This window comes from Terrapene carolina, unplaced genomic scaffold (genome assembly GCF_002925995.2).
Source record: "Terrapene carolina triunguis isolate 2854851 unplaced genomic scaffold, T_m_triunguis-2.0 Scaffold90, whole genome shotgun sequence".
NCBI classification, from domain to species: Eukaryota; Metazoa; Chordata; order Testudines; family Emydidae; genus Terrapene; species Terrapene triunguis.
Window position 1 is genome coordinate 3,526,585 of NW_020664441.1, and position 26,529 is coordinate 3,553,113.

At 54.2% G+C, this 26,529-nt stretch overlaps 2 protein-coding genes across 3 annotated transcripts in view; one reads left to right on the top strand and one right to left on the bottom strand.

Annotated features, from left to right (window-relative positions):
* The first annotated feature begins 3,226 nt into the window (after window positions 1–3,226).
* PTPRCAP (protein tyrosine phosphatase receptor type C associated protein) lies at window positions 3,227–15,881 on the top strand. The gene is made up of 2 exons (XM_024220027.2): window positions 3,227–3,304; window positions 15,294–15,881. The coding sequence occupies exons 1-2, from the start codon at window positions 3,302–3,304 to the stop codon at window positions 15,879–15,881; spliced, it is 591 nt and encodes a 196-aa protein (XP_024075795.1). The 5' UTR covers window positions 3,227–3,301.
* A 1,129-nt stretch (window positions 15,882–17,010) lies between these two features.
* Window positions 17,011–26,529, bottom strand: part of RPS6KB2 (ribosomal protein S6 kinase B2) — a 9,720-nt gene continuing 201 nt past the window's right edge. The window contains exons 2-15 of one of the 2 annotated variants that reach the window (XM_026650541.2): window positions 25,778–25,812; window positions 25,394–25,514; window positions 22,093–22,161; window positions 21,854–22,001; window positions 21,535–21,592; window positions 20,494–20,594; window positions 20,314–20,404; window positions 20,069–20,159; window positions 19,633–19,740; window positions 19,234–19,296; window positions 18,812–18,889; window positions 18,207–18,314; window positions 17,936–18,048; window positions 17,011–17,537 (exon numbers count right to left, since the gene is read on the bottom strand). In XM_026650541.2, coding sequence (XP_026506326.1) covers window positions 17,366–17,537; window positions 17,936–18,048; window positions 18,207–18,314; window positions 18,812–18,889; window positions 19,234–19,296; window positions 19,633–19,740; window positions 20,069–20,159; window positions 20,314–20,404; window positions 20,494–20,594; window positions 21,535–21,592; window positions 21,854–22,001; window positions 22,093–22,161; window positions 25,394–25,514; window positions 25,778–25,812 — 1,356 coding nt within the window. In that variant the 3' untranslated portion in view covers window positions 17,011–17,365. Of the gene's footprint in view, window positions 17,538–17,935; window positions 18,049–18,206; window positions 18,315–18,811; window positions 18,890–19,233; window positions 19,297–19,632; window positions 19,741–20,068; window positions 20,160–20,313; window positions 20,405–20,493; window positions 20,595–21,534; window positions 21,593–21,853; window positions 22,002–22,092; window positions 22,162–25,393; window positions 25,515–25,777; window positions 26,246–26,529 lie in introns of those variants that run through there. The other variant, XM_029911234.1, reaches the window with a different exon arrangement.

Below are 26,529 nucleotides of genomic sequence, written 5' to 3' on the forward strand. Positions count from 1 at the left end.
CCCCCCCCCCCGGTAAGGGGGGCCCCGGGCCCCCCTCCCCCCCCTCCCCTTTCCGCTCTGCCACAGGGAAACCTCTCCCTTTTTTATATGGGTGACCAAAACACCCCACCTCTTAAAGGAGTGGGTGGTTCACACACACACACACATCCCTTGCCTTAGGCAGCATCGCCCCCTCCTGGAAGGTCCTCTCCCACTGGGTGGGGTCACTCACCCCAAGAAGCTGATGTGCTGAGGGTGATTTCCTGCCTCTGTCAGCCCCATGGTGGGGGATGGTGCTGGGTTCAGCTCTGTGCTTTTCTTCCCAGCCCCATGCAGGGGCCCCTCTCTGCCTGCGCAACCCCCTCCCCTCCCAGCACACATTTAGAGGAGACAAACGCTAAGCTCCACCCCCATCCCCGTCCATGCTGCTGGTGGAGGTTGGGTGCAGCCTGGCCCCGCCTCCCTCTTCCTGTGCCTGTGGGAGCGCAGGGGGCGAGATTGGTGTGTCGCTGTGCTCAGCCCTCCCCTTTAAATCAGACTTGGGTCTGCAGCTGCCACCACCATGCCAGTGCAGTGGGGTCGGAGCAGGGCACGGGCCCTGGAACCCACCCCTGGTTTTATGTGACTGTGCTCTCTTCACTAGCCACGGGGGGGCAGTCATAGCAGGGACCATTCAGACCCAGCAAAGTGGCTTCTGCCTAGATGCAATTAAGGAAAGGAAAAAAACCACACACAGAGCTCTGTGCAGGGCCAGATCTATATTTTCATTCCAAATAAAAGGTCTTTATAATAAACCCTTGGGCTGGGCGTGTCTTACTGTGCGTCTGTGGGCCCCATGCTCTAGCCACTGCGCCGGGGACTGGGTGCCAAGAGCTGCAGCAGCTAACCAGGGCCCTGCAGGGAAACCGGGGCAGAGGGGGACATGAGCAGGAGAGCTGGGTGGGGGGCAGACAGTGGGTATATACAAGGCAGGAGGGGAGACCTTTGTACCAGCAGTGGGCGCCTGATGCCCTGGGAAGGCAGCACCCATATAGCTGTGCTGAAAAGAAATGGTTTGCTTTGCCCCTGTGGGCGTGTGTAACTCACTGCCACTGGACAGCACTAAAGTGCTTAGCCAGCTGCAAGGGCCTGCTCTGCTGGAGAATGAAAACAGGCAGTGCATTGCCAGGGGCAGCCCCCCTCCTGCCACAGGTGAATGTGATGGCGGGGGGACTAGAGCCTTCCTGCAGGGGCTGGTTATCCCAGAAGTGCCCACTTGGGGGCGTGGGGCTGTTGGAGGCAGCTGAGCAGGGAGACGGTGGCAGGTGCCTCCTGATTTCATTTGTTGCTCTGGCTGGGCTGTTCCCCAGTCCCTAGGATAGTGGTCCCCAACCTTTTTGTGGCCAGTAGCACATTCAAGTTTTCAGAAGAGTGTGGTGGGCACCAACGATTTTCAAGGCTTATTTTGTATTTGTACATTAAATAATATGAAAAACATCATATTTAATATTACATAATATATGAATCTAGAGAGAAGCTGCGAGGACAGAGAACATCGGGCCCCGGCTTCTCTCCCCTGCTGGGAACTAGGCGGGCCCCGCGCCTGCCGGGGACAGAGAACACCGCGCCCACAGCCTGAGTTCTGTCCCCGTCAGGCGCAGGGCCGTGGCTTCTCTCCCCTGCTGGGCACTAGGCGGGCACCATGGCGCCCGTGGGTACCGTGTTGGGGACCACTGCCCTAGGAGCTCTGGCACCATTTCCCCCTTTGGCTGACTTGTCTGTTGCAAGGAGAGATCAGCTCCAGCCCCCAGGGCAGTGTGCCCCCACCAATGTGGCTGGCAAGCATGTCATCCCCCTTTCTTCTCTTCCCCCTCCCCCCCCCCAGCCCCTCAAGGCCATGAGAGCAAGGGGAAGAGATGGCTTCCCACCCGTGTGCTGAGCTCAGGGTCCTTCCTGTCACAGGCGCAGGCAGGGGCCGTGTGGGGGAGACAGGAAACCAGTGGTTGGGGCTAACGAGCCGATACGGCAGCAGGGCTGGGGCAGGCAGGAAAGGAGGCTGCAGTGAGCACAGTGTGGTGCTGGGAGGATGAATTCAAGGCCCATCTGCTGAGCCCTGCGCACTGTCTCTAAGCAGTAGCCCATGCCTCCCTTTTGGCACCCGGACAGAACCCAGCCATCTTACTTCCCCGGGGCAGCTACAGTTGTTTAACCCCCTGGGCAAGTCTGTCCTGTCCCTCTTCTGGACCTGTTAGAGCAGGGGTTCTCAAACTGGGAGTCGGGACCCCTCGGGGGTCGTGAGGTTATTACATGGGGGGGGTCGCAAGCTGTCAGTCTCCACCCCAAACCCCACTTTGCCTCCAGCATTTATAATGATGTTAAATATATTTAAGTGTTTTTAATTTATAAGGGGGGTTGCACTCAGAGGCTTGCTATGTGAAAGGGGTCCCCAGGACAAAAGTTTGAGAACCACTGTGTTAGAGGAGAACAGCCTGCTACTGCTACCCGTGCCTGTTCTGTGCCCAGGGGAAGAGATGGGTGGTGGTGGTTTGACCGGCATGGGACGGGAAAAAGAGGAAATGAGCATCACCTCCCAGCTGCTGTCTGTGGGCACCATCCGCCTTGCGCTCTCTCTCTTCTCCCTCCCCCCCCCTCCCCCGGCAGCCGTCGGTCCAGAGGGGAGCCTGTGGGGGTGAGCTGATGGGAGGGATATGGGATGATTGTGAGTAGTTGAGCCCCAATTCCCTGAGAAGTGTCCTGTGCTCCACCCCAGCAATTTCCCAAAGGCAGCACCTGGAGGATCCTGGGCTTCCTCTGTGCCCTGCCTTTCTGCAGCTCCACCTTCCCCACATGGGCCAGGTTGGGCTGGCAGAGGGCACAGCAGGTCAGTTGTACCCCGTCCCCTGCCAGTCACTGGTTCAAATCCAGCCCTGCTCTGGTGGTAGTGGAGTGCCCCTCTACTGGCTTTTGGGCAACCCCCTTACATATGATGAGTTGGGTGGGCCTCGGTTCCTACGCCCTAAGCCTCAGGCACTGCCCAAATGGGTGGGATGGGCAAAGATGCCAAGGACCAAGCCCCCTTGCCCAGATCTTGGGGGGGAGGGAGTGGGGGTTGGCTGCCTTCCCTGGACTGAATGAAACCTGTGGTCTATCAGCAGTTGAGGGCTTGGGGCTCGATGCAAATCAGGGCTGCACAGCCCTTGGCCGCTGTTGCAGCTGCTCCCCGGTGCAGCAGGCTGGATGGGCTGGCAGGAAACACCCGCCCACGCCTGCGCTCCTCTGTTGCTCCCCGCCAGTCGCACAGTCCCCCACACTGCCGGGAGCTGCCAGCTGCCATCACCTTGCAATGGTAAGGACCCTCTCTGGGGGCTGAACCCCCACCACCACCCCCAAGGTAGGAGGGGGGGAAAAACTCCAGGGGAGATGGGGGGGGCAAGAAGTTAGATGAGGTTAATGGGCTTCTTCCCCTAGCTCTGCCCCACCCGCCTGGCCCCAGGCTGAGCCAGGTATGTTTGGAGGGAAACTGGGGGGGGGGGGGGGGGGGGGTTCCAAGCCAGGAGGGGAATGGCCCGGGGGGGGAGGGTAGAGATGGGCACCCCACACACACACCAACTGAGAACTCAACAGGGGCAGGGACTGGCCTGGGTCTGTGTTGCCCCAGGCTGAGGGCGACAGCTGGGGCTGGGCCCTCCCCATGCAGGAGCATTGGCAAAGGGGCACAGAGGCTGCCACCTGATAGCCTCCTGCCCCAAAGGGGAGGCCTGGCTGGAGCTGGACCTCTAGGGCAGTGGGGTGGAGTATGGGGTATCCTGACCCCTCCCCCATCCCTGCCCAGGCCCTGCTCCCAAGGTCTGGCACTCAGCCCAAAGTTTGCTCCCCCCTTCCCACCTAGGTGAAGGGACCATGTACTTGGGTGGGGGGGTTGCTTGTGCCTTTGTGGTGCCTCAGTTTCCCCTCTGTAAAATGGGAAGGAGATCCATTCCCGGGTCTGTGGAGGAAATAGCTGTGTAATGGCCACTTCTGCCCCTGCCATTCCCTGTGCCTCACCACAGGCAAAGGCTGCAAGGAAATCCCCATCCAGAACAGCATTGGTTGCTGTGTTAACACCAACGGGCTCCCACCAAACCCACTGCTCCCTCCCCTCCCCTGATCGCTGGTCTGCTCCTCTTCCCCCTCCCCTGGCTCCCTATTAACTGTCCCTCCCCATGGGAGCTGCTGCTAGCCCTCAGGAGCTGCTCTGGAAGTGGGGCAGGGGGACCGTAATCCATAGCCCTTAAACATGAGGGGAAGGTGCCAGTGCTTGTGCTGTGCTCCCCAGCTTTGACTAGAGGCGTGCTGAGGGGGGGATTAGTTGGAGCAGCTTGGCAGGCTGTGATATGAGATATGTCCCTGGGGGACCCTGAGCCCTGCTCCCCCCCTCCAATGCATGTGTGCCTGGGGTGCATGAAGGCACCAGCCTGCCTGGTTTCAGTGCGGAGTTCTGCAGTAGCCGGGCAGGGGGGGTGTCTTGCCCTGGGGCGTGGCCATGCTGTGGTGCCATAGATGCATAGCTCAGCAGTGGCACGGCAATCAGGGTAGGCAGCTCCTAGTTGCTGTTGCAAAGAGAAGCTGTTGGCCTGAGGCCCAGCGAGCGCCAACCTGAGAGCAGTGAGCATCAGCCAGGGCGTGCTGGGGCATTGCTCAGAAGGCAGCTAGGTGGTTGCATGGCAGAGAGGAGGGTACCTTGGCGCTTCTGCTCCTGGTTGGCAGCGGGTGAAGTTTAGTCTCTCCCTGCCCAGGAAGAGCATGAGCCAGCACGGGGCACCCTGCTCTTGGCTTGACAGTCTTCGGGCCATTTCCGGTCCATGGGCTGTAAAGACTCATTTCTCAGCAGCCCAGCTCAGCTCTCCTCCTCCCCTCGGCCCCCTGCCCCTGCAGCGTTGTGATGAGTTAGTGCCAGCGCTGCCCCTGCCTCTCGGGCTGGCCGCACACCTACTCTACCTGGCCCAGCAAAGGACCGAGCCACCTAAGACAGGCCAGAGCCCCAGCCAGAGTGGCCTGCCCCACTGAGGACGGGGCTGCTGTCCACTGAAAGCAGAAGCGGAGCTGGGCAAAGATCAATTGCCCCCTCTGCCAAAGTTCCTGCTAGCCCAGCCCTGGTCTCCCCCCATGCACAAGGCAGCTGCCCAGGAGAGAGCTGGAGGCAGAGACGGGCCGGGGTATAGGGGCAGTCGAAGTTAAGGTGGTAAAGCCCCATTAGAGGTAGGCCTTCTAGGCTCCCAAGTGTTACAACAGACCCCCTGCAGCCCATTCTGCCACAATGGGCAGCCCCACCTCCTCTCCTGGCCTCCCCCCCCCCCAGCCCTCAGTGTTAGGGGCTCTTGGGCCTGCCCTGGGGCAGCTGCCCTCCCATCCCAAGCAGCTCAGCTTTTGGCCCTGCTCCCTCCCAGCCAGCTGGGATCTCCTGCCCCTCTGGGCACTGGCCAGGGCCCCGTGGGGCTGGCTGAGCCCCAGTGGCTGGCAGCGTGGTGGGCTTGGGGGCTACGGGAACTCAGCAGAGCAGCTGCTAGGTGAGGGACACCGTCCAGTCCCACCAGGCCTCCCAGCACCTACATGGTTGGGCACCCCACAGGCCCAGTATGGGTCAGGAGGGAGAACGGGCAGTTACAGCCTCTCAAAGGCAGGTCTGAGCAGGAGCCATTAAGTACACCCATACACACACCCTCCCCTCACTCTTCCCTACTGCTCCATTACATTACAATAAGCTCTCCCAAGGGTAAATGCCTGCAAGCAGCAGGGGAACTATATCAAACTCCCATACGAGCAGCTCAGACTAAAAGTACACCCCAATGCCACAAAGCCAGTCGAGGACCAGATGAGCGGCCCCATGGCAAAACAGCAGACTCAAGGAGGTGTCAGCAGCAAAAAGGCATCCTTTACGTCAAATCATAGTGAGGCTAATAGGAACAAGCAAAATGTTAAGTGTGAAAGTGTAGCTAGGCTGGCCAAAAATTGAGCCACAGCTTGCTAAAGAAGCAAAAAATAACAGCACACATTTTTTTGAAGTACATCAGAAGCAGGAAGCCTGCAAAACAGTCAGGAGATGACACAGGTGCTAAAGGAGAACTCAAGGAAGACAAGGCCATTGCAGAGAAGCTAAATGAATTATTTGCATCGGCCTGCACTGCAGAGGATGTGGGGGAGATCGCTCCATCCTGCCCCGAAAGCTAGCCTTTTGGGGGGGAAATCTGAAGTACTGTCCCAAATTGATGTGTCAGTAGAAAAGGCTTTGGAACAAATTGATAAATTAAACAGTAATACGTCCCCAGGACTGGATCTTATTCACCCAAGAGTTCTGAAGGAACTCAAATATGAAATTGCACAACTACTAACTCTGGTATTGCGTAAATCAGCCTCTGTAGCAGATGCCTGGAAGATAGTTAATGTAATACCGATTTTTAAAAAGGGTTACAGAAGCAATCCTGGCTATTACTGGCCAGTAAGCCTAACTTCAGTATCGGGTAAATTGGTTGAATTTGTGGTAAAGAATAGAATGATCAGATACATAGATGAACACTGTATGTTGGGGTAGAGTCAACACAGCTTTTGTAAAGGGAAATCATGCCTCAGCAATCTATTATAATTCTTTGAGGGTGTCAACAAACACGTGGACAAGGGTGATCCAATGGCTGTAGTGTACTTGGCTTTTCAGAAAATCTTTGACAAGGTCCCTTCACCAAAGGCTCCTAAGCAAACCAAGCAGTGATGGGATAAGAGGGAAGGTCTGCTCATGGATCAGTAACTGGTTAAAAGACATGAAACAAAGGGTAGGAATAAATGGACAATTACAGAATGAGGAGAGGTAAATAGCAGGGTCCCCTGGGGATCTGTATTGGAACCAGTGCTGTTCAACGTATTCATAAATGATCTGAAAAAGAAAGTGAACGGTGAGGTGGCAAAATCTGCGGATGATACAAAATTATTTGAGATAGTTACGTCCAAAGCAGACCGTGCAGAGTTACAAAGATATCTCACAAAACTGGGTAGCGACTGGGCAACAAAATGGCAGATGAACTTCAATGTTGCCAAGTGCAAAGTAATGCACACTGGGAAAAAATAATTCCAACTAGACATACAAAATGATGGGGTCTAAATTAGCTGTTACCATTCAAAAATGATCTTGGAGTCATTGTGGACAATTCTCGGAAAACATCTGCTCAATGCACAGCAGTGGTCAAAAAGGCTAACAATGTTAGGAACCATTAGGAAAAGGATAGATATTAAGACCAAAAATATCATAATTACTATATAAATCCATGGTACACCCACAAATCTCAGAGATGATATGGTTGAACTGGAAAAAGTTCAGAGAAGGTCAACAAAGATGATGGAGGGTCTGGAACAGCTTCCGTAGGAGGAAAGACTAAAAAGTCGGGGGCTGTTCTGCTTAGAAAAGAGACGACTAAGAGGGGATATGATAGAGGGCTAGAAAATGAATGATGTGGAGAAAGTGAATAGAAAAATGTTATTTACCCTTTCCTACAATACAAGAACCAGGGGTCACCCAATTAAATTAATAGGCAATAGGCTTAAAACAAACAAAAGGAAGCACTTCTTCAGACAATGCATAGTCAACCTGTGGAATTCATTGCCAGGGGATGTTGTGAAGGCCAAATGTATAACTAGGTTAAAAAAAGAATTAAATAAGTTCCTGGAGAATAGGTCCATCAATGGCTATTAGCCAAGAGAGTCAGGGACACATCCCCACGCTCTGGGTGTCCCTAAATCTCTGACTGCCAGAAGCTGGGACTGGACGACAGGGGATGGCTCACTGGATAATTGCACTTTTCTGTTCAGTCCCTCTGAAGCATCTGGCCCTGGCCACTGTTGACTGACAGGATACTGGGATAGATGGACCATGGCCTGACCCACTATGGCAGCTCTTTAGGTTCCTATTCCTTGCGTCTGAGCCCCCTGGCAACATGGGTGACCCTGTGCCCACTGGCAGGGCCCTGGCTGGCTGGCTGCAGGTCTGGGAAGGGCTGCTCTCTGGGGCAAGGACAAGTGGGGCCCCAGCCATGCAGTGGTCAGCGCTCTGGCCTGCTGCTCCAGGGATCCAGGCTCGGCTCACGCTGAGAGCCCGGGATTGCTGAGCTGGGCCCAGTACCAGCCTAGGGGGCTGGAGCTCAGAACAAGCGGGGCTGGGCCCTGCAGCTGCTGCCAGCTACAAAGCCACCTCTCACACTACTGCTGTCACCTGCCTGACCGCAGTTTCCTCTTACCCTTGTCAGCTGGGTGAGACCTGCACCCCCAGGAGACACCCACACAGGCCATGTAGCATGTGATACACGCCACCCGCCACCGCCCTCCCCTACCCCCCCCCGAGACACACACACTGCAGGGTGGGGAAGCCACACTAGAGCGAGACTCACAGCCCCTGCGGGGCGACTGAGAATGAGCTGAGCAGAAACCGCTCCCCTCCCCCGACACACACGGCCTTGCAACTGCCTGCGAGGGGCACGGGACCCAACAATGCACCAGCCCGACCTGCACCCATCGCCTGAGGACAGGGGGGTAAGGCACCCCACACACTCACACAGCCTGCCTAACTCCCCACCCAGTGCCAGCCCACAGCTCCCTGCACCCAACTTTGACCTCTCCCCTCAGCCCTGCCTAATGCCCCCCCCCCCCCCCCCCCCCCCCAACCCCCCCGGCCCCCCCCCCACTGGGACCTGCCATGGCTGGGGAAGGGGCACCTCTCCCCCGGCCCCAACTCAGCCCCGGACTGGGGGAGGGGCGGTCCGAACCTGCAACGGCTGGGGCGCCCCTCCTGCAGCCCCAACTCAGCCCCGGACCCAGCCCTGGCCCAGACCTGCTGTGGCTGGGGCACCCCTCCCCCGGCCCCAACTCAGCCCCGGACTGGGGGCGGCCCGGGAGGGGCTCCCCTTGCTCGGCCTGAACCCAACGCCCGGCCTGAACCTGCCACGACCCAGGGAGGGGCGCCTCTCCCCGCTAGCCCAGGTCCTGCTGTGGGGGAGAGAGAGCGGGGCGGAGTCCTCTCTCCCCGCCATAGCCCCAGAGCACCCTCCTGCACCTGAAACACCTCATCCCCGGCCCCACCCCAGAGCCCTCACCCCCCCAACCCTCTGCCCCAGCCCTGAGCTCCCTCCCACACTCAGAACCCCTCGGCCCCACCCCCACCACATGAATTTTGTTATGTGCACCAATATGGAGGTGATGTTTTAGGTAAAATATAAAACAGATTTATTTACTACAGAAAGATAGATTTAAGTGATTATAAGTAGCAGGCATAGAGATTAAAGTTGGATACATGAGAAATAAAAAATCTCGCAGTCTAAATTCTACAGACTAAACAAGATTTGAATCAAGCAGTTTCTCACCCCACTGGATGTTTCAGGCAGTTTACAGTTTTTATTATACAGGGGGAATTTGCTTCCCAGCCTGGGACCAATCTCCCCCATTCAAAGACTTTGCTTTCCAAACAAGCTTCCAGGTGTTGAGATGGGGGAGGAGAGAGGCCAAGTGGTGATGTCATCGACCCTCACTTAGACTTTCTCTCCAGGTGCTAGAAAAATCCTGGCTGCGACATTGGGGTTAGGCAGCCCCCATTGCGTACATGCCCTCTCTGAGGAGGCTCTGGGAGAGTGGCTTCTTCTTGATGGGCCATTAACTCCTGTCTGGCTGGTCCTGATTTAAATCTGTTTCACTAGGTGCTGCTTTGATACCACTGAAAGACTGGCTGTGGGCATGTCCCGCTTACCACATATTTCAGTACCAAACATATAGCAATACTTCATAACTTCACATGCCATGACAGTACAGACAATCCAACCGAATAGCAATGTTCAATGGATCAAGACTTTATAAATGATACCTCACAAGGCGTACTTTGTAAAAAACATATCACAATCACATCACAGTAGTGAATATGGGGGTCCAGGGTGCTACTTTGAGATACAGAGTGTCACACCTCCCCCTACTGCAAGAGTGTTAATCCCTAAAGCAGAGACAGTGTGGCCACGGTCCTCTTTAGGTTTTGACAATATAATGCCCAAGTGTTGCTAAACATTGTAGTATTACCCACATGAGCTCTTGCAAAGTTCTGTGTACCTTCTAATACTTTGTGGATCTGTCCAGTGATCTCAAAAGTTAGCAAGCGTGCCTTCTCTGGGTTGCTCGAAAGCATCTATTTGTATCTTTGCAGCATTGTTAGCCCTTTTGCTTCTCCCATTGGTGTTAGCTCAATGTAGATATTAATGTGTTCTATAGCGTAGATATTTTGGCATTTAGCTATTAAAGGGGGGGGGGAGGGATAGCTCAGCGGTTTGAGCATTGGCCTGCTAAACCCAGGGTTGTGAGTTCAATCCTTTTGGGGATTTAGTGTGGGATTGGTCCTGCTTTGAGCAGGGGGTTGGACTAGATGACCTTCTGAGGTCCCTTCCAACTCTCATATTCTATGATAAAGATAAGGTGGTGTGTCTCAGTTTCCCCTTCCATATAGCAGAACAGGTTTATTATGGTTTCTCTGCTGTGACAAGCTCCAAGTCTGTTTACAGGTATGAGCTGAAAAGCAGCATTGCTACAGAGCTTCTTAACACATGGTTTGATCTTATTTACCACTCCAAGCATGTTCAAAAGCTTTCCCCCAAAATCATGCATATTGCACCTTTTCATCAGGCTTAACATCAGCCCCAAATTCTTCATCACCAGGTTTACCATTAGCATCACAAAGTTTATCAAGAGGTTTAAGAGTAGCATCAAACCCTTTACCACAGATGGGTGTTTACAAATAGCTTTGTCATACCATGTCCTCTATTTAGACAGTCTGGTTTGTTCAACACCCATTGTGTCTTTCAACTCCTTCCTGAACCTTAGCATGTGTTCAGTTACTGGCTTTTCTTTCCCTTCAGTGTTCCCTTCAGTATGGGTTCTCAATCCATATCTTTGGGGCTTTGGTACTCCACAGTCTGGTGAGGTAAGGATGTAAGGGGATTCTGCATTTTGGCTGGTCCTGTGTGGAGCTGTCTCCCACCCCAGTATGTCCATATGCAAGAAATCTATCTCCCCTTTTGGGAGTTTCCCCACCCCCCTTTTTTAGAGGTTCATGATTTGTGTCTCTAGGTTACAAGTGCTTGCTCTTTAGTCAGACACACCTTTTTCCAGCAGCTCTCCGTCAGCTGCTTTGTGTGTCTTACCAGCCTCTCTTCTCCGCCAGCTGAGTGATTTGCATGCTCACAGACAACCATTGCCTGGAAGCTTCCTGGACTCAGCTTCTTGGCTGTTACAGGTATGGGAGCTGCATCTTGACTTGACTTTTCACAATCATATAAAGATGGGGATAGCTCAGTGGTTTGAGCCTTGGCCTCCTAAACCTAGTGTTGTGAGTTCAATCCTTGAGGGGGCCACTTAGGGATCTGGGGCAAAATCAGTACTTGGTCCTGCTAGTGAAGGCAGGGGGCTGGACTTGATGACCTTTCAGGGTCCCTTCCAGTTCTAGGAGATAGGTATATCTCCATATATTTATATTATTATTATTATGGGTGTCCTAAAAAACTGGGACCTGGATTGAAGTACCTTCATCACACCTTTCCCTGAGAAATTAGCTATGTGACTGCTACCCTCCAAAAGGTCAGTTACACAGTCCCCTCTTTGAACCTAAGTTACAGGTGGCATGCCTGGGTGCACAGATGCTGAATCAGCCACTCAGTCCTGGGCATCCTCTCCCAAGTGACCAGTGAGATATCCATGTGCTCCCACTATTCTTTCCACATTTTCCTTCTCTGGGATCCCTTCTAGGACACATCTCTCTAAGCTCTCTAGAGCAAAAAACTATCCCTTGTTTAGCTGCAAAGGGCTCACAGCTAATGGCTAGAATAGTTTTCTCATAGAGGAATCATAGAATATCAGGGTTGGAAGGGACCTGAGGAGGTCATCTAGACCAATCCCCAGACAGATTTTTACCCCAGTTCCCTAAATGGCCCCCTCAAAGATTGAACTCACAACCCTGGGTTTAGCAGGCCAATGCTCAAACCACTGACCTATCCCTCCCCGGGGCATGCCACCCCTCTCTCTTCCTGAAGAGGTGCTGCCTTCAGCTGTGGTGCAGGAGCTGGTCTCAATCCCCCCCCTCCCTCCACACCTGGAATCATATTACTTCCCTTTGCTGCAGAGGAATCAATGAGATTTTCTCTCTTTCCTTCAGCAGTTTCTGGGACTTTACCCTTTCCCTCTGGGGTCCCCGCAAAATATTCATAGATTTCATAGAATATCAGGAGTGGAAGGGACCTCAGGAGGTCATCTAGTCCAACCCCCTGCTCAAAGCAGGACCAATCCCCAAACAGATTTTTGCCCCAGATCCCTAAATGACCCCCCTTAAGGATTGAACTCTCAACCCTGGGTTTAGCAGGCCAATGTGCAAACCACTTCTTGCTGCAGGCTACAACAATCTGAGCTATATGGAAAAAATCATTCCCAATAAACATGTCAATGGGGATATCATCCACTACTCCCACCTTTAATTCACTTTCTAACCCATCAGTTTCACTGTGCATTATGGTCAAAGGCACAAGAATCTGGAAACCTCCTACTAATAAAAGCTCTGCTATCTGTCCTGGCAATGTGTTACCTTCTTGGATTACATTCTACTTAACCACAGAAATCTCTGCACCTGTATCTTCCCATCCTAAATTTTCCCTGCCATTAATTTTGACAACCTTTATGAGTTCCATGTCTACTTCTTCAGAGGCCAATCCCACAAAATCAATATAAGAAGTGTCAGGTGCCTCAGAGGATCCTGTGCTGAGGACAGCAGCATTAACATGGGCTACTTGTTGCCTTCTTCCTCCCAGCACAGGGCATTTATTTCTCAGGTGATCAGTGGAATTACTATGATAGCACCTTTTGGGCTCTTCTATTTTCACAGGAGGTTTGGGGTGGTGAGTGCCCAGCCTCCCTCTTTCTTCCCAGGGGCAAAATGGGATTCTCCTTTCCCACCAAGGTTTAACCCCCACCACCCCCTTCTGTGACTTTCTCTCAATAGATGCCTGGGTCTGCTCAAAGCCATCAGGTAGAGATGCCTTCTCATCTACAGTTTTTACATTTTTATCCCATAGATACTGTTTTACATAGGGTGACCAGATGAGAGGAAGAAAATATCGGGACACTGGAGGGTGGGAGCAACAACAACAAAAAAACCCCAAAGAATGGCCGAAAAAAAAAAAAAAAAAAAGAGTGATGCCAGGAGGACAAATTGATTGCATCTAGTCACCCTAGTTTTACATCATCTTTATATATGCTTAGGAAATGCTCCTGAGCAACAAGGTCAAACATTTGTTCAAAACTTTTCTCCCTCATCCATTTCCCCATTAGATCTTTCATCCTGTTTACATATTCCCCATTACTCAGATCAGCATTTCTCTTAAGATTTCTAAATGTCACCCTATCTGTTTCAGGGGTAATCTGAAATCATTTCAAAACAGTTTTTTTTTTAATTTACAGTAACCTAAAGCATCCCAAATTGGCATTTCATTGGAGAATAGTAAGAACTTTAAAAGTTAACTTTGCAATCAGGGAGGGGACTTTGTCATCAGGAATCACATAAGCTGCACACAGCCTCTCAAAAGTAGTAAAATATTCTATGATATCACCCATCTCCTTATGTGAAGGACATAATTCTCCTGTTTGTGGATTTTTGGAGAGCTGGGAATCAGTGGGGTGAGATGGTTCTGGTTTTGCTTTTCTAGCAAGTCCAGTTGGTGTTTTCAATCTCTCTCCTTCCTCAGGGTCCTTGGTTTTCAGCTCTAGAGTCACTTGATGTGCTGTCTCCTCTCTGGCAGCCTTTCCCCCCCTCTCCTTTATCTCTGGTTCTTTCATTTTCAACTGGTGCTGTTTCTCTCTTTTTCTGCTACCTGCAGTCTGTACAGCTCTAACCTGGCAACTGTGTCACTCACTCATTCTTATGCCTTTCTGCTCCTATTTCCCTTTCCCAAAATATGCAAACACAAAATAATAAACTTGTAATTCTTTCTTGACTGCATTGAGGCAGCCGACTTAAAGTCTTACTTAAAATCTCTACACCAGTGTAAGAATTGCAAATCTCGGTCAAAACAAGCCATGCATTTCATCCTGCTCATTGTGCCACTGAGACAGGATTCCTGGGGTACAACCTGGAACTTTGGGACCTCTGTGCCCCCTTAACTCTATAACCTGAGCTGTTTCTCACAAGGCTATGCCAGTGACAAGCAGCAAACCCCTCCAGCTACTGGGATCACTCAGCCAACAGCACGTGGAGACCTACATCCAGCTAAATTGCATGAATGCTCTCTAAGTCACTCATGAATTGTACAAATCACCCTAGCCCCCAGCTTGCACCCCAGAAATATAGCATCTTACACAGCTCAAGACTTCCGTGGACAGTGCAAGCCCATTAATTAGTTTGCCACTCCAACAAAGGATAATGGATATGCACCAGCCCTTGTACACCTGAGATTTCCCCAGCACTTCAACCAAAAACACAGTTTTAGGAAAAATCTAAAACAGATTTATTTACTACAGAAAGATAAGATTTAAGTGATTATAAGAAGCAGGCATAGAAATCAAAGTTAGTTATGTAAGAAAAAAAAAAAAAACCCTCAGTCTAAATTCTACTGACTAAGCAAGATTTGAATCAAGCAGATTCACACCCCACTGGATGTTTCAGGCAGTTTACAGTTCTTATTACACTGGGGGAATTTGCTTCCCAGTCTGGGACCAATCTCCCGGGTTCAAAGACTTTGCTTTCCAAATGAACTTCCAGGTGCTGACATGTGGAAGGAGAGAGGCCAAGTGGTGATGCCATCAACCCTCAGGGGCTAGAAAGATCCTTGCTGTGACATGGAGGTTAGACAGCCCCCATCGCATATGTGCCCTCTCAGAGTGAATTCTTGACAGGACCAGCCAGACATGTCTTGGTGGCCTGATGGAAATCTGTCTTGTCAGTTGCTCCTTTGTTACCACTGAAAGGCTGACTGTGCACATGTCCCACTTACCACATATTTCAGTACCAAACATATAGCAATACTTCATTAACTTCACATGCCATAACAGTACAGATAATCCAACCGAATGGCAATGTTCAATGGAACAATGATACCTCGCAAGGTGTACTTTGCACAAAACATATCACAATCATATCCCAGTGGTGAATATGGGGTCCAGGGTGCTGTGTTACAGCAGCACAAAGCTATTGTGTTGAGCATGGGGAAGGGGTATCCATGCAGTGCCAAGGTCCCCGGCATGCCCACAAGCCTGGCACAGCTGCAGGCAGTCATTAACCTCGTCCCCTTTCCCTCCTCCCCCAGCACTCCGCTATCCGTGCCCCACGGGGGCTGCTCTCTGCAGGGCTGGCACTCCTGATGCTTCCGGGAGCTGCGCTGGGCTCAGACTCCAATCCAGACAACAACTCCGTGGCTGTGGTCTTCCTGGTCTTCCTGCTCCTGCTGCTGCTCCTGGTACTGGCCCTGGCCTGGCGCAAGCTGAGCCATGATTCAGAGGGCAGGTATCACCCACGCCACCTGTGCCAGCCACACCGCCTGCTGGCAGCCCTGGCCAGGCGCTGGCGTGAGCTGCAAGGGCAGGTGCCCCCTGAGAGGCACTGGCAAGACAAGGAGGAGGAGGAGGATGAGGACGAGGAGGAGGAGGAGACCCTTCAGCGGGATGAGGAGGAAGGTGGAGGAGGGAAGGAGCAGCAGAGCGAGGAGGAGGGCACTGCTGTGCCAGAGGGGACCCTGCCCCACGATGTCCCTGAGGGAGCCCTGGAAGAGGGAGGGGAGGCAGAGGGTGCCAGCGCCGGGGGCCTGCTCAGTGACCTGCACTCCTTCTCCGGGACGGCTGCCTGGGAGGACAGCGCCGCGGAGGGAGGCAGCCGCCAGCATGTCACTGCCCTCTAGGGGAGCTGAGGGAAGGACACAGACTACAGGAGGGAATGCAGCCCCCCACTTGCTCACTGGGGAGCAACTGCAGGTGAACAACTGCTCCCAGCCCCCCCGCAAGAAGCTGGGATGAACTGCTCCCCACCCCCCACCCCTCCCTGCAGAGCTCTCCACCCCTCGCCATGGGGCTGCAATGGGGCCCCATGCACCCCACCTCTTCCCCCCCCACACCAGGAGAGCCAGCCCAAGCAGAGCAGGGAGCGCCCCCTTCCCCCCAGACTCTGCATTGACTCTAGCATTCCTCCTCCCCCACCCCCACTGCCTGCACCAGGATATGGGGTGTGACACCGTGGCATGAGGGTGTGGCTCCACTCCCACTGGGGAGCTGCTGATTAGCCCACAGGCACCGCTACAGGCACCAATAAAGGGGCAGCATTGCTCATAACCTGTCACACTCTGCAGCTTCATTTACCCCAGAGGGGAATGCTGGGGGTGGGGCTGCATAGGAGGAGCAGAACCCGCTGTGAACCACACCCCTGGAAGAAGGGGAAGGGAGGGTGACCCCAGCCTTCTGGCCTTAAGGAAGGCTCTCCAGGCCCTCCTGCCCTACAACATGATGGGAGCAGAGTATGAGGCTTCCCCACTGGGCAATTCCCCCAACTGGCTGCCCACCAGCTGGAGTGACACCCCTCCCCCAAACACCATGGAGCAGCTGGCAAGGGGGTGGTGGCAAATTACCTCCCCTCCCCCAGCAACAAGAAGGGAGGGCCACAGCACAGCCATATCCAGGCTTTAATTGGCACAGACCCAGCCGCAGAGAGGGGCTGTCTGCCCCCCACAAGTCACAAGGTGACACGGAGTACAGCAGACAAGCCAGCAACCCTCCCACCCAGAGGAGACAAAGCGTGGTCACTTCCCCAATACTCAGTACCCCCACTGTCCCCCCCACACCATGCCTCTCCAGGCTCTGCCCCCCTGACCCCTGGGGCTCTGCCCCCCCCCACCACCACATACCCTGCACGATGCCCTTCTTCACACAGGCCCCCCAGACATGCTCTGCTCCCCCCCAGCACACACTGACACCCCCCGACAACGCCCCTGCCACGCTCTACCCCCCACGCTCTGCTCTCCTTTAGCGCTGACACACACACACACACCCCGCCCTGCGCAGCCCCTCGAACCCGAAACATGATTTGTAGCAACAAAAACAGAGCACCAAGGAAGGGTTAAAAACCCCGTGGGTGGGAGCTGCAGCCCGGGGGCCCAGCACCCCTGCCCTCCCCAGCCGGGGCTGCCCCACCCACTGGAATTGCAGCCCTGACAAAGCATCTCCTCCTGAGTCCATCCAGGCTGGGGGCCCCGACACCCCCCAGCCCCACTCAGCTGTCAGGGGGCTATGTCCACCCCATGGGTCACCGACAGGCTGGGCACCTCCATGGGGAGCTTCCCGCCGGCCCAAGCTGAGTCTCCTGCCCAGGCAGGGGCACCATGCCTGCCTCAAGCTACCTTGCCACCCGGCCCCGGCCCCCCTTCTGCTTCTTGGTGCCCGTCGGCGTCTTGATGGGCAGGGGGGCCGTGCCCTCTGGTGGGGGTGGCAGCAGCGGCAGCCCTAGCTCCATGGGCTCCACCACCAGGCTGGGTTTGAAGGCCTCGAAGGGAGAGAACTTCAACGGGCTGAAAGCAAGAAGGAAACTGGGAGTGAGACCCTGCAATCAACAGCCCCAGGCCTTGGCACTCAACTCCCCCAAGCCCCAATCCACAGCCCCCATCGCAACCCCTCCACGGGAACCCTGTTAACAACCCCACGCTTTGGCACTGCCTCCCTGCCCACCCAGATCCACAGCTCCACATGGCAACACCATACAGAGAGAGGGGTATCTACTGTTGGGAAATCCCAGGAAGGGAATGCTAGAGCCACTGCCCCCTAGAGAGGGAAGGCCTCATATCCCACTCCCCATCCCCCTGAGGCAAGCAATTCCCCCAGCCTGGTGCTGGATCAGAGCCAGTGCCCCCTAGAGGGGAAAGGAACCCTGCCTGTTGGTCACCTCCTTTGGAGGTGCCCCTAGCCGTACCTGACGGGCGTTCTGGGGCTGCTGTTGAGGCGGCGAGGGGAGCGCACCTTTGGCTGGAAGGAGAAGCCCTCCTTAATGCTCTCCAGCACCGATGGGGCCACATAGGTGAAGCCCTGCAGAGAGCACAGAGGTCAGAGCAGCAGGGATGCCACAGTGCAAGCTCCACCCCCTCCCAGGTGTCAGAGGGCCCCCTGCTGGGGAGGGTGGGGCTGGGCAGTGCTAGCTCCACCCCCTCCCAGCTGTGACAGCACCCCCTGCTGGGAGTCCTTACCAGGAAGGCCTGATTGGCACTCTCACTAATGGAGACGTCGTCAGGGCTGTCCACGGGGGTCTGACGAGTGAAGCGGGTGTCGAACTGGCTGACGTCATCATCCGATTGCTGCAAGGCAGAAGGGAGGGGGACAAAGAGGGGTCGGCCCAGAACAGGAGGGGCAGCCTGGCATCAGCGCCATCCACCAGCAGGGGAGGATGGCAACCAGGCTTGCCACATAAAGGATCTGGCTTCCCATTTGCCATCCAGGTTTTCCTCCCCCAGGGCCTGGGAGCTGCAGGGCCTCATGGGGGCTGAGCGCTCTGCACAGCTGTCCTGGACATCTGGGTCCCATTCTCCAACACTGTCTCGGTCTCCCTCCCCCAATACCGGGAGGGCTGGGCTGCAAGGAGCCCTAGGTGCGAGTGCTCTGCACTGCCACCCGGGGGAGGGTGCTGAGAGCTGCGAGGCCCCCTAGGGGTGATACATCTATTGCCATGTGGGAGAGAGCAAGGCAGGCCTGTTCTGAGCTCAGCCCAGGCTGGGCTGGGCAAGGCAAGCAGGGAGCAATGGACTGGCTCTCTCCTGTCATTGGGGGGTGGCTGGGGGCAGGGGCAGGGCAGTACCAGGCAGGGTCTGAAGGGTGGGTCCAGCTTGCGCGCCAGCAGTTCATCCCAGTTGACTTGGCGGAAAAACGGCTGTTTCTGTAGGGACAGACACACAGGCAGGAGGTCAGAAGCCCAGCAGATGCCCCCTCCTCCCCCTTGCCCAGCATGGGTACCTGCCCAGCTCAGGCCTGTGCCCTCCCCTGGGCTCCCCATGCAGACGCCCTGTGGTGCGGGGAGTCCTGGGCCCAGGAAGGCCATGGCAAGGCTGGGCACGAGCCTGTGCCCATGTGGAGAGGAGGCTCCACCCCCTGCCCAGAGCCATGGCACATGGAAGGGAGCCGCCTCCTGCCACTGACTCTGGTGTGCCCATGGGTGCAGCTAGGGGAGAAAATCCCCCCTTCAGAGCGCTGCATACTGCCCATTCCCTCCCACCTACCTACCTGCACATCAGCTGCATCGCCCATCCCGCCCCCAATCCTCTGGCTGGGGTTTCTCTTGAGGAACTGAAAAGAGAGAATGGAGTCAGGGGGCCCTCAGGAAACACAGCCTGGCGGACATGGGACGTGGGGGGTTCCCCCTCTGCCCCCATCCTGATTCCACATCTAGTGGCAGCTATTTTGGTGAGACCCACACAAAAGCCCTGATCCAAGATCACACCCTGCTGGTTCTGGGGCTGATGGGTCAGCAGCTTTGAAGAGTGGAAGTGAAGGAGATGGCAAGTGTCAGACAGGGGCAGGTGCTGGTAACCTACTGGGGGGAGTGGCACCTCCTCGCACAGGTCAGGAGCGTGAGGCAGTATCCTAGTTGGGGGGGGCGGGGGGAGGGCATGCAAGCAGTACCTTCTTGAGTAGATCCCGGGCGTCGGGGGTCAGGTAAGGCGGCAGCACCAGCTTCCCCTTGAGGATCTTGTCGATGGTTTTCTTCCGGTTCTCAGCCGTGAAGGGCGGCTACAAAGGAAGCACAGAGGGGGTTGAGCACGGGGGCGGGGCAAGGTGTGAGCACCAGCAAAAGGGGGCCATGCTAGGGGAGAGGCATGGCTCAGCATCGGGGGAGGGGCACAAGGGGTGCTGAACCTGGCGCAGAACAAGGGTCTGGGCTGGGGCAGAGGGTGCAGAGTTAGGGATCGCGCTGGGGTGAGGGAAGGTGCCGTTTGATGCAAAGGCTCATGGGACAGAGCGACAGCCAGGCCCAGAACTGTACCTGGGGAAAGGGGAAACACTCGGCCTGTGGCTCCGGCCCCCCCACCCCCACGTTAACAGCACGAGCAGGACTTGCCGATCCAGTGAGCATGTCGTACATCAAGGCCCCGAGGCTCCACCAGTCCACGGCCCGGTTGTGTCCGCTCCGCATCAGGATCTCTGGAGCCCTAGGGGCGGAACAGACACCCTGAGCTGCTGGGCCAGCCACTGACCACCCCAAGGCCCCCCAGGGGAGCAGCGTGAGGGGAGAGGGGATGTCTCTGGGGCCAGGTCGCTCGGGGGAGCAGTGCGAGGGGAGGTGGGTGTCTCTGGGGCACCTACATGTACTCAATGGTCCCACAGAAGGTGTGAGTGACGGCTCCCTCATGGATCGACTCCTTGCACAGTCCGAAGTCCGTCAGCTTGATGTGCCCTGAGGGAGACAAGACCCCATGGGTCAGACCTCCCCAGCCAGGGCTCTCTGCAACCCGCATCGAACCCCGCTGCCCCCGGGCTCCATACCTTGGATGTTCAACATGATGTTTTCCGGCTTCAGGTCCCGGTAGATGATGCCGTTGCAGTGCAGGTGGCCCAGGGCCAGCGTGATCTCGCTTAGATAGAAGCTGCGGCACAAGCAGGAACGAAGCAGTCAGTACCATTCTGACACCCGCAGCTCGTGGGGGCCCTGCTCCCTGAAGTGCCAGCCATGCAGCTCCCCAGTGGGAGCAGCAGCTGACATGCCCGATCAAACCAGGGGGATGGCTCCCACCGTGCCAGAGAACTGGGCACTGCCCAGGGGATCCAGTCAGGCCCTGGGAAATGCTGTGGGCACCCCCATGGCACAAGAACCTCTTCACCACTCACAGACCTGTACGGCCCCCCCTCTCCCAGGCTGGCTGGGCCCCAGCTGGCATTCCCTCTGCCTTCCTGCGCCCTCCCTCCTGCTTAGCTCTGCACCTGTGCAGCCCAGTTCCTCCCCCCTGTACCTGCCTCCCCTTGCTGGGACCCCTGCTCCACCCAGCCCACCACTACCTCCTCCCAGCCCTTGCCTGTCTCCACCTGAAGGAGACTGGCTGCCATTCGAACCAGTGGCGACCGAAACTGTGTAACCAAGGACTGTGGTGTTGACCATGGAGTCAGCAGGTCACGGTGAGCCCCGGGCTGCTCCTGGCAGTGTGCACAACATGGGACGCTGAGCTGTGCCAGTTATTATGTATTCCAACCTGCCCCCATTCCCTGCTGCACACAAGCCCCTGTCTCCCTCAGGTCCTGGCGCCAGTGGGTTGGCTCTGCCTTGGTGCTCTGGCACAGGGGCACCGTCTGGCTTTAAACACAGCTTTGCACTTGACAACAGCTCAGTGATCCCTCTGAAGAGCCCCGCTCTGTGGTGTGTTTGTACAATGGGAGCAGGTCCTTTCCACACAGACTTTGGTCAACACAGCAAGGGCGGGACGGGTACTGGGCTGGAGATCGGGAGCCTACAAAAACAATCACAACACAGCCGGAGCACTGGCTGGGCGGGGCTGGCGGGGCAGTGTGCTCCCAGCTACTCCAGTCACTGACCATGCTGTATCCTCCAGGAAAATGCCCTCACGCTCCAGCTGCATGAAGAGCTCTCCACCTGCAGATCCAAAACAAAGAGGTACCTGAGCTCCCCTCACAGGTCCTGGCTCCTGCCCCACATACCCCCCTCCCACCCACCCAGAGAGGTCATGAGGATAGAGAGGGGGCAGCTCTGGCCAGATTGCATGCCAACAGCACTATACAGTCTCTGACAACACTGTTCTCACATAGGTCACTCACATGCAGCCTGGTGTCTCCCGCAGACCTTGCCAGGGCCGAACCCTCCCAAGCCACCCCCAGCCTCAGCCCTGCCCCGTACCACTCAAGCACTCGAGGATGAGGTAGAGCTTGCCACCCGTCTGGAAGGCGTAGATCAGGTCCACGATGAAGGGGTGTTTGATGGCCTCCAGGATGTTCCTCTCAGCCTTGGTGTGAGCCGTGTCCTTGGCATTGCAGGCGATTTTGGCCTGGGGGGAGATAGACAGAGAGAGGGGCATTAGGGTGCCAGTAGGGGGCACCTCCAAGCTCAGCAGCAGGAAGGGCTGGCCAGCTAGTTACCTTCTTCAGGACTTTCATGGCAAAGATCTTCCCGGCATTGGTCCCCTGCACCTTCCGCACCTGGAACACCTGCGAGGGAAGAGAGGGGTCTTTAGGGCAGGCGGTTGTACATAAGAACAGCCATACTGGGTCAGACCAAAGGTCCATCTAGCCCAGTATCCTGTCTACCGACAGTGGCCAATGCCAGGTGCCCCAGAGGGAGTGAACCTAACAGGTAATGATCAAGTGATCTCTCTCCTCCCCTCCATCTCCACCCTCTGACAAATAGAGGCTAGGGACACCTTTCCTTACCCATCCTGGCTAATAGCCATTAATGGACTTAACCTCCATGAATTTATCCAGTTCTCTTTTAAAAGCTGTTATAGTCCTAGCCTTCACAACCTCCTTAGAGAAGGAGTTCCACAAGTTGACTGTGCGCTGTGTGAAGAAGAACTTCCTTTTATTTGTTTTAAACCTGCTGCCTATTAATTTCATTTGGTGACCCCTAGTTCTTGTATTATGGGAATAAGTAACTTTTCCTTATCTACTTTCTCCACATCACTCATAATTTTATATACCTCTATCATATCCCCCCTTAGTCTCCTCTTTTCCAAGCTGAAAAGTCCTAGCCTCTTTAATCTCTCCTCATATGGGACCCGTTCCAAACCCCTAATCATTTTAGTTGCCCTTCTCTGAACCTTTTCTAGTACCAGTGTATCTTTTTTGAGATGAGGCGACCACATCTGTACGGAGTATTCAAGATGTGGGCGTACCATCAATTTATATAAGGGCAATAATATATTCTCCGTCTTATTCTCTATCCCCTTTTTAATGATTCCTAACATCCTGTTTGCTTTTTTGACTGCCTCTGCACACTGCGTGGACATCTTCAGAGAACTATCCACAATGACTCCAAGATCTTTTTCCTGATTTGTTGTAGCTAAATTAGCCCCCATCATATTGTATGTATAGTTGGGGTTATTTTTTCTCAATGTGCATTACCTTTCATTTATCCACATTAAATTTCATTTGCCATTTTGTTGCCCAATCACTTAGTTTTGTGAGATCTTTTTGAAGTTCTTCACAGTCTGCTTTGGTCTTAACTATCTTGAGCAGTTTAGTATCATCTGCAAACTTTGCCACCTCACTTTTTACCCCTTTCTCCAGATCATTTATGAATAAGTTGAATAGGATTGGTCCTAGGACTGACCATTGGGGAACACCATTAGTTACCCCTCTCCATTCTGAGAATTTACCATTAATTCCTATCCTTTGTTCCCTGTCTTTTAACCAGTTCTCAATCCATGAAAGGACCTTCCCTTTTATCCCATGACAACTTAATTTACGTAAGAGCCTTTGGTGAGGGACCTTGTCAAAGGCTTTCTGGAAATCTAAGTACACTATGTCCACTGGATCCCCCTTGTCCACGTTTGCTGACCCCTTCAAAGAACTCTAATAGGTTAGTAAGACACGATTTCCCTTTAGAGAAACCATGTTGACTTTTGCCCAACATTTTATGTTCTCCTATGTGTCTGACAATTTTATTTTTTACTATTGTTTTGCCCGGTACCCATGTTAGACTTACTGGTCTGTAATTGCCGGGATCACCTCTAGAGCCCTTTTTAAATATTGGCGTTACATTAGCTAACTTCCAGTCATTGGGTACAGAAGCTGATTTAAAGGACAGGTTACAAACCCTAGTTAATAGTTCCACAATTTCACATTTGAGTTCTTTCAGAACTCTTGGGTGAATGCCATCTGGTCCCGGTGATTTGTTAATGTTAAGTTCATCAATTAATTCCAAAACCTCCTCTAGTGACACTTCAATCTGTGACAGTTCCTCAGATTTGTCACCTACAAAAACCGGCTCAGGTTTGGGAAACTCCCTAACATCCTCAGCTGTGAAGACTGAAGCAAAGAACTCATTTCGTTTCTCCGCAATGACTTTATCATCTTTAAGCGCTCCTTTTCTATCTCTATCATCAAGGGGCCCCACTGGTTGTTTAGCAGGCTTCCTGCTACTGATGTACTTAAAAAACATTTTGTTATTACCTTTTGAATTTTTGGCTAGCCATTCTTCAAACCCCTCTTTTGCTTTTCTTATTACATTTTTACACTTAATTTGGCAGTGTTTATGCTCCTTTCTATTTACCTCACTAGGATTTGACTTCCACTTTTTAAAGGAAGTCTTTTTATCTCTCACTGCTTCTTTTACATGGTTGTTAAGCCACGGTGGCTCTTTTTTAGTTCTTTTACTGGGTTTCTTAATTTGGGGTATACATTTAAGTTAGGCCTCTATTACAGTGTCTTTAAAAAGCGCCCATGCAGCTTGCAAGGATTTCACTTTAGTCACTGTACCTTTTAATTTCTGTTTAACTAACCCCTTCATTTTTGCATAGTTCCCCTTTTTGAAATTAAATGCCACAGTGTTGGGCTGTTGAGATGTTCTTCCCACCATAGGGATGTTAAATGTTATTATATTATGGTCACTATTTCTAAGCGGTCCTGTTATTATTACCTCTTGGACCAGCTCCTGCGCTCCACTTAGGACTAAATCTACAGTTGCCTCTCCCCTTGTGGGTTCCCGTACCAGCTGCTCCAAGAAGCAGTCATTTAAAGTATCGAGAAATTTTGTCTCTGCATTTCGTCCAGTGCCAGATACCCAGTGCCATGCCAACAGCAGATAGGCAGCTTCCTCCAGCAACTCAGGGGACCATCTGGGAGGAGATGCCCCGATGGAAACAACATGACAGGATTCAGAAATGCACCCACAGGGCCTCATGGGAGTTGTAGCTCAGTGGCCTTATGCAGCCCCTCTATAAGCCAAGCTCCCCAACCACACTTCATTTCCCATGATGCACTGGAGCCATGCGAGAGCCACTTGGCGCTGCCTGTCCTCCACAAGAACTGAGTTCATGGTGCATCCTGGGAGAGGTAGTCCAGCTAAGGACCCAGGTCCACAGAGGAGATCAGGGCCAGGAGGCATCTGAACTACACTATCCATGTTTTTTTTTTTTTTTTTTTTTTTTTTTTTTTTTGGAACCAGTTCTCTCCACCAGACAAGTTGCCCGCAATATAGCGCCCTAGAGCAGACTCTGGCAAGGGTCCTAGCGCCCAATCTCTCCCTCCCCCCCCCCCCCCCCCCCCATTCTCATCCATAGAGGTTTCTGGCTAGCAGGGGTCCAGGAGAGAAATAGGGGTGAGTCAGTCCCACAGTGGCATCCCCCAGTAGAGAGAGATGGGGTAGTAGGGACATGTGAGGCACACACCCTTGCTCCCCGCAGCTGGCCCCATCAGTCCCATGCGTCTGGCCCTTCCCTACCTTGCCGTAGCCACCCTTGCCTAGGACGCGCAGCAGCTCGAAACAGTGGGGCCCGATGCACTCAGGGCCATTGTTGACACTGCTCTCTGAGATCTCGATCTCCTCATAGTGCCCCACCGGCCTGAAGGAGACGGGAAGAGACGTGAGCAGGGAGCACATGCTGGAGACGCCATAGAGAACAGGGAGAAAGAGCCACCCAGGGAGAGGGAATACTGGGCCAGTGAACAGCTGGGTGAAAGCCCCTGGGAATAGGGCAGGTTCTGGCTCCTGAGTGCCCGCTCCCTCCACCCAGGGAGGCTAGTACGATTCATCAGCTCCCCAAAGAAAGAATGACATTTGTCCAAAGCCCCTGCACCCACCCAGCCCCTTCCCTGGGCTACTTACTCCAGGCCATTCCCCCGCAGCTCCAAATCCATCTCCTAGGACAGAGATGGGGAAATCAGACAAGCACACACTGACAACCCCCACAAGGACAAGGGGTCACAGGGGTTTGGGGCAGTCTGCCAAGGGCACAGGGGCTAGTGGCACCAGAACTAGGATCAGGCACTTGGAGTCTAAGGGGGCAGCAGGGCTAGGAGCAGGCAGCCAGGGGTTGGGCATGGGGCAGAGAGATGAGGTATGTACCAGGGCTAGGAGCAGACTGCCAGAGAGTGCCAATGGGGTGGGCGGCACCAGTTTTCAGGTCTGGCTGCTGGGAGGTGCCAGGTTTAAGGTCAGGTTGTGGCACAGCAAGAGGACAGGGAGATGACAGCCTCCCAGGGGCAGGGTGAGGCGCTGGTTTCGCTGGGGTGTTATTAGTCACAGGTAACAAGGATGCTCCGTGATCGGGGCGCAGTCACCTTCCAAGGACACTGCTCATCACACTGTCCAGAGTCACAGATTGTGGGGAGGTGGGACAAGACGCAGGGGGCCGAGTCGCTCGCGCCCCTTCCTTGGGGGCGGGGGGGGGGGGGGGAGGGTGGAAGAAAATCACATGCTACCTGGACACTGGGGGCAAGTGCAGAGGGAGATCTTAAGGGGGGGCGGGCAGAGGAGCACAGAAGCCCAGGGGGAGGGGGCAGGTGCAGGGGAGCTGGAGACTCTGTAGAGGTAGCAGGGTTGAGAGGCAGATTAGGGTGCCTGGGGGCATATGGGGG